This window comes from Necator americanus, chromosome I (assembly GCF_031761385.1).
Source record: "Necator americanus strain Aroian chromosome I, whole genome shotgun sequence".
Lineage (NCBI taxonomy): Eukaryota > Metazoa > Nematoda > Chromadorea > Rhabditida > Ancylostomatidae > Necator > Necator americanus.
In genome coordinates, this window is record NC_087371.1 from 33400703 (window position 1) to 33405392 (window position 4690).

The 4690-nt window shown below is 40.3% G+C and overlaps 1 protein-coding gene across 1 annotated transcript; it reads left to right on the forward strand.

The window, feature by feature from the left end:
* Window positions 1–2674: 2674 nt before the first annotated feature.
* RB195_007655 (uncharacterized protein) lies at window positions 2675–3619 on the forward strand (the record flags this gene model as incomplete). The annotated part of the gene is made up of 3 exons (XM_064181402.1): window positions 2675–2779; window positions 3006–3095; window positions 3566–3619. The coding sequence occupies 3 exons, from the start codon at window positions 2675–2677 to the stop codon at window positions 3617–3619; spliced, it is 249 nt and encodes an 82-aa protein (XP_064038193.1).
* Between the last annotated feature and the right edge of the window lie 1071 nt (window positions 3620–4690).

Genomic DNA, 4690 nt, shown 5'->3' on the forward strand with positions numbered 1-4690 from the left:
TAAGCATATACAGTCTTCAAGGAAAATACTTCTAAAACATTACGGATAACAATAACTGCTATTAGCCGCACTACCGTTACTTGATTATAAATTTCATTTATATAACAGTTTCCACATTGATTATGTCAAATATGAAACAATTATCTAATTGTAATAGTTCTCTGTACTTGTTCTTATACAAATCTAAGGGAGGTGAAGAAAAATAGTAGAAGATGGTTCTCCAAGAAGATGTTCATGTTCCAGTTCAATGATTCCTTTGTAACGTAAACTCGAGTGGTTTATTTGAATTTTACAAAAAAACTTGTCCACTTTAGACATGTACCTCTCCCCTCCTTTGCGATGGGCACTTAGCGTTTTTGAACGATTTGAAGTGGTTTTTTTTTCGATATGAAGAAGACTTGTTTTTATGCTAGGTATTGGGGTTGGAGGCTATCTATGTGTGCAGAATTTATTATAATATTTATTATATTATATTTATTATATTATATTTATTTAAGTTTATTGTCATGCAATCTCGACAACACCACAAAACAACTTTGTGAGAAAAAAAAGAAAAATCAAAGCAAAAGCTCGAGAAGAAGAAAAGTGCTAAACTTTTGTCCAACAATGTATTTATATGAACCATGGAACCACTTTGTGATTTGTCTACCACAAAAGTGTTGGATATGAACTGTGTTTTATTTTCAGCTACGCTTCAGATTCCCGATGAATTCGGAAGAGTCGGGCTTCTTTCCACCCTTACATTCTATTAGTTCTCTATGCTTGTTCTCATACAAATGTTCTTACAGGAAACGTTCCTCTGCTGTGCTTTGCAATCCAGTAGCAGTCACCTCCACGCCACGATAAAGCTAAAACCGTTGCGGTAAACTGTTGCCAACTTTGTTTCGAATTATTGATGCCACTTTTCTTCTTTTAGATGGTATGCTTTTCGAACTGCTGTTAAAATGAGCTGTTTAATTGTGTTTAGTAGTGGAAATTTCGTCACCAACAATACCTCGACCAGTGAAAATAGAAGAGGATAATACAGGTATCTATCAGAGAAGGAAGAGCTTTCTCAAGCAGGTGACCATTCTTCACCTTGTATAAGTAAATGAAAACATTGAGAATAGTTTATACAAACTGAGTTGTGGGAATTTTTGTGGCTGATATTCTACCTTGGTCCCCTCCAAAGAGGAGCAGCAGGCATCAGTGGGTAGGACCCGAGGCCAACTGCCCGGATCTGGAGGGGCCTGCGCTGGGCTAGCCACTACATGGCGATCTAACTCCTCCGTACCCTGGTGGGTCCATGGTCCTATCTTCCTGCCCCGATTCACCCTCGAGGGTCTCGGAGCTGCCTATTGATCCCACCCCCAACCTTGATCTCCTGTGGATATCTTGCGTGATTATATATGCGGTTTTATCCTTATAACGACAATACATGGCGAAACATAAATACACGACATTGACGACATTGACTATTCTTTTCGAATGCAGTAATCAACGGGGTAACACATAATTCAGTGCGTGGCCTATGCCATTTGGTGAACCTACATTCCTTGATGGTAATAACCTTCCATAGATACTGATGGAGTTTGTGATGAAAACTTGATTAACATATTTTTTTTCAGTTCAACGCTATTCATTATGTCTCTTTCTCCTATCCGTTAGATATTTGAACGAATTTTCCAGAAATCACCTTGCAGGTAGGATGTAATAAACAAGGAAATAGTGGAGAACTTCTTAGATCTGTACAGATATTTGTTTTTTGAATACTCGAAACAGGGCTCCAACTACCATTTCTACCATTGTACTCCTATAATATTTTGGGAAGATCTTTATCTCTCTACCTCTATCTCTTAAGCTTTCTAATTGTACCAATAGAGCCATGGCGAGCAAAAATGAAACCATTGCGCTCTCCCCTCCTCGTCGAAAACCCATTCGGACGAATCGCAGGCTAGGCGGGGCGGTTGCGCATCGCAACAGAAGCCGTCGTAAGAAACAGCGTTCCGCGGTAGTCCGTTTACACTGATACGAGGAGAGATGAACGGAATCAACCGGAACCTCTTTCCCACAATCTAAGACACTAGGCATTACCCGCCTGAAACCCGTACTACCCCAGATTCGTGTACTGATGCCTTTAATTTCGCGCACTTCATCACATGATTTTCTCCCTGGATGCCAGCAGTTGTACATACAAACCTACCTGATAAGCTGGTAGTTAGCTTATTGCTTCTTGGCTTCGCCGAGTGTATGTATGGAATCTTACTTCGAAGTAGATCTGGTTGAAACTTCTAGATATTTCTGCCCTAGCAGCACTACTCTTTTGTATGAACTTATCTTAGACTTCATAAAAGGTTCTAAACTTCTCGTGAACTTGTTAAGAAATTGTGTTCCCTGCTTTTCACAGGATTTCTGTTTTGGTAATTTTTGAACAGTGTTTTCAAGGCTGTAGGAAAGCATCTGTCACTTAAGATGTTTTTGCACATTGCTTGTTTTACGATAGATAACATCTTTTTGCTTCAGTGGAATGCGACGTATTGATATATCAGTCGCTTCTGACGTACCACACCCATCAAAATATCGGTCGTTCTTACAGCACCACATTTCATGACATGAGTCAAGTATTATCGTAGTGAATAACCGGTTATTTTTTGAAGTTCCCAAAAGAATAAGCTTCTGAAATAGAGTTTGCGGGATGCAAGGATGTCATGAGTCAGTCTTGGCTCAGCAGAAACAGAAAGTCCATCCCCTGAATCCACCCGCTTCTCTGGGCAATCACAATCACGCTCGATACATAAGGGTATCCATCTGTGTTTGTATCCTTCTCTGTCTGCATCGGAAGAAGTTTCTGGAAGGTCTTATCACAAAGGATAAAAGTGGGGTACCCAATGATTCCAATTCATATCGTACCGCATGACCTCGAGGAGAGGACCCGCCCACACAAATGAAATCGAAAAAATCGAGCGTCCTCCTCTGCTACTTCTGAGATTAAAGGGGAGTGCTGTACTACGAGTTGCTCTTGTAAGGAGCCACGGTCACCGCTATCATTTACGTCGCTCAGCTGCAAAAGGTTGAGACGAGCTTTGGTTCATTTCCTTCACGATGAAGCAAGACAGGTATAGTTAGTTAGTGTAGTTAGACCCATCAAAAAATCGAAGCGCTAAGCTGGGACACATTACTCTATTCTTCTATTCTGACATACCCCTTCTGATTACCACTTATTTCGCCCTCCTAGGGCTTTTCTGGCTGTGAAAACTTTCACTACATTCAATGGCACTGATCGAACAATCGCCAACTTCCTCTACAGGCACCCTCTCCGTTTATGAGAGGAGGGCATCGCTGACCTACACATTAGGTGGAAAACTGACCTGATTAACAATGGCGATTATATGGTTGATTAATTTCTACTGTATGCCGTTCAAAAAGATTGAAAAAATCACAATACTGACATGACTTTCTTATCAGACTAATATAATACGACAGTGGTAACGGAAATATGGTAGGAGCATTACTTTCTAAAAGGAGTTAAAGAGGGATTTTTTTTTCTTACTAGCACATCCAGGATCTTACTCGCGAATTGTTCCAGCCATCTCCGCTTATCCGCTTCCGAGCGATGAAAAGGCTATTCGACGGGAAATAATGAAGAATTGGCCTGTGCAAGCGGCATATTTCACATACAAGGACTCCAGACTTTATGATGGCGGAATTTATGTTGTGAGATGTTCATCGTCGTCAATTTTTTCTTCATAAAAAGTAGTTCAAATAGTCCAATGAAGATCGGCTATACAATCATTAAGCGAACAAAACGTGAGAAAATTAGTTGCTGTCTAGCTGTGAAAGAGAAAATTCTCTATAGGAAGTTGTGAAAAGCTAATTTTGGAAAAGAGCGGCTGTACGATAGCCTCGTCTTCGTGTAGGCTGGGATTTGTTTATTTTCTTGAAATATTTAAGCAAAAAGCTGGAAAAAGAACTGGTGGACACGCAGTGAAAATCATTGGATGGGGAAAGGAGAAAGGAGTAAAGTACTGGCTCATAGCTAATTCGTGGAACGTCCTGTGAGGAGAAGAAGGTCAGTTTTTTTCTGCTGAAACATTGGATGATGATTCATCTATTGAAAGCATTTGAAATAGCTAATGAGGACTTTTCACTCTCTATGTTTGTGCTCCTAATCCGTGAGTTATTGTTTGCTTCTCAGGTTACTTCCGTATGATTCGAGGCATCAACAAATGCAGTTTGGAGGAGATGGTCTATGCGGGCATGATGAAAGTGGGCTGAAAAACGACGTTCAAAAAACGAACACATTGAGAGCAATCGGTCCTTTAAAATCAATAAATCAACTGGCATCTTCTAAGCTATCCAACTATCATTCCATTCCATTCCGGTACGACAAGGCAAAACTATATCGCCGAGGATTTTCACAACTGCATTGCAATAGATAACGAAATCACTTTTGTGGGAAGGCATACGTGTTGATGGAAGGTTTCTTTGCAATCTTCGTTCTGCGTACGACATCGATCTCCTTTCGAGCCGTACCAACGAAGCAGATACGATTCTCAAAGAAATGAACGAAGCAGGAAAGAGAATATTACTGCGGATAAACATAAAGAAAACAAATAATGAAGAACGCCTATTGCGAGGATGGAGGAATACAACTTAAAGGCTCCCAAATCGTCTCAACTTTGTCATACGTATATCTCGGGTGTTCCAATCA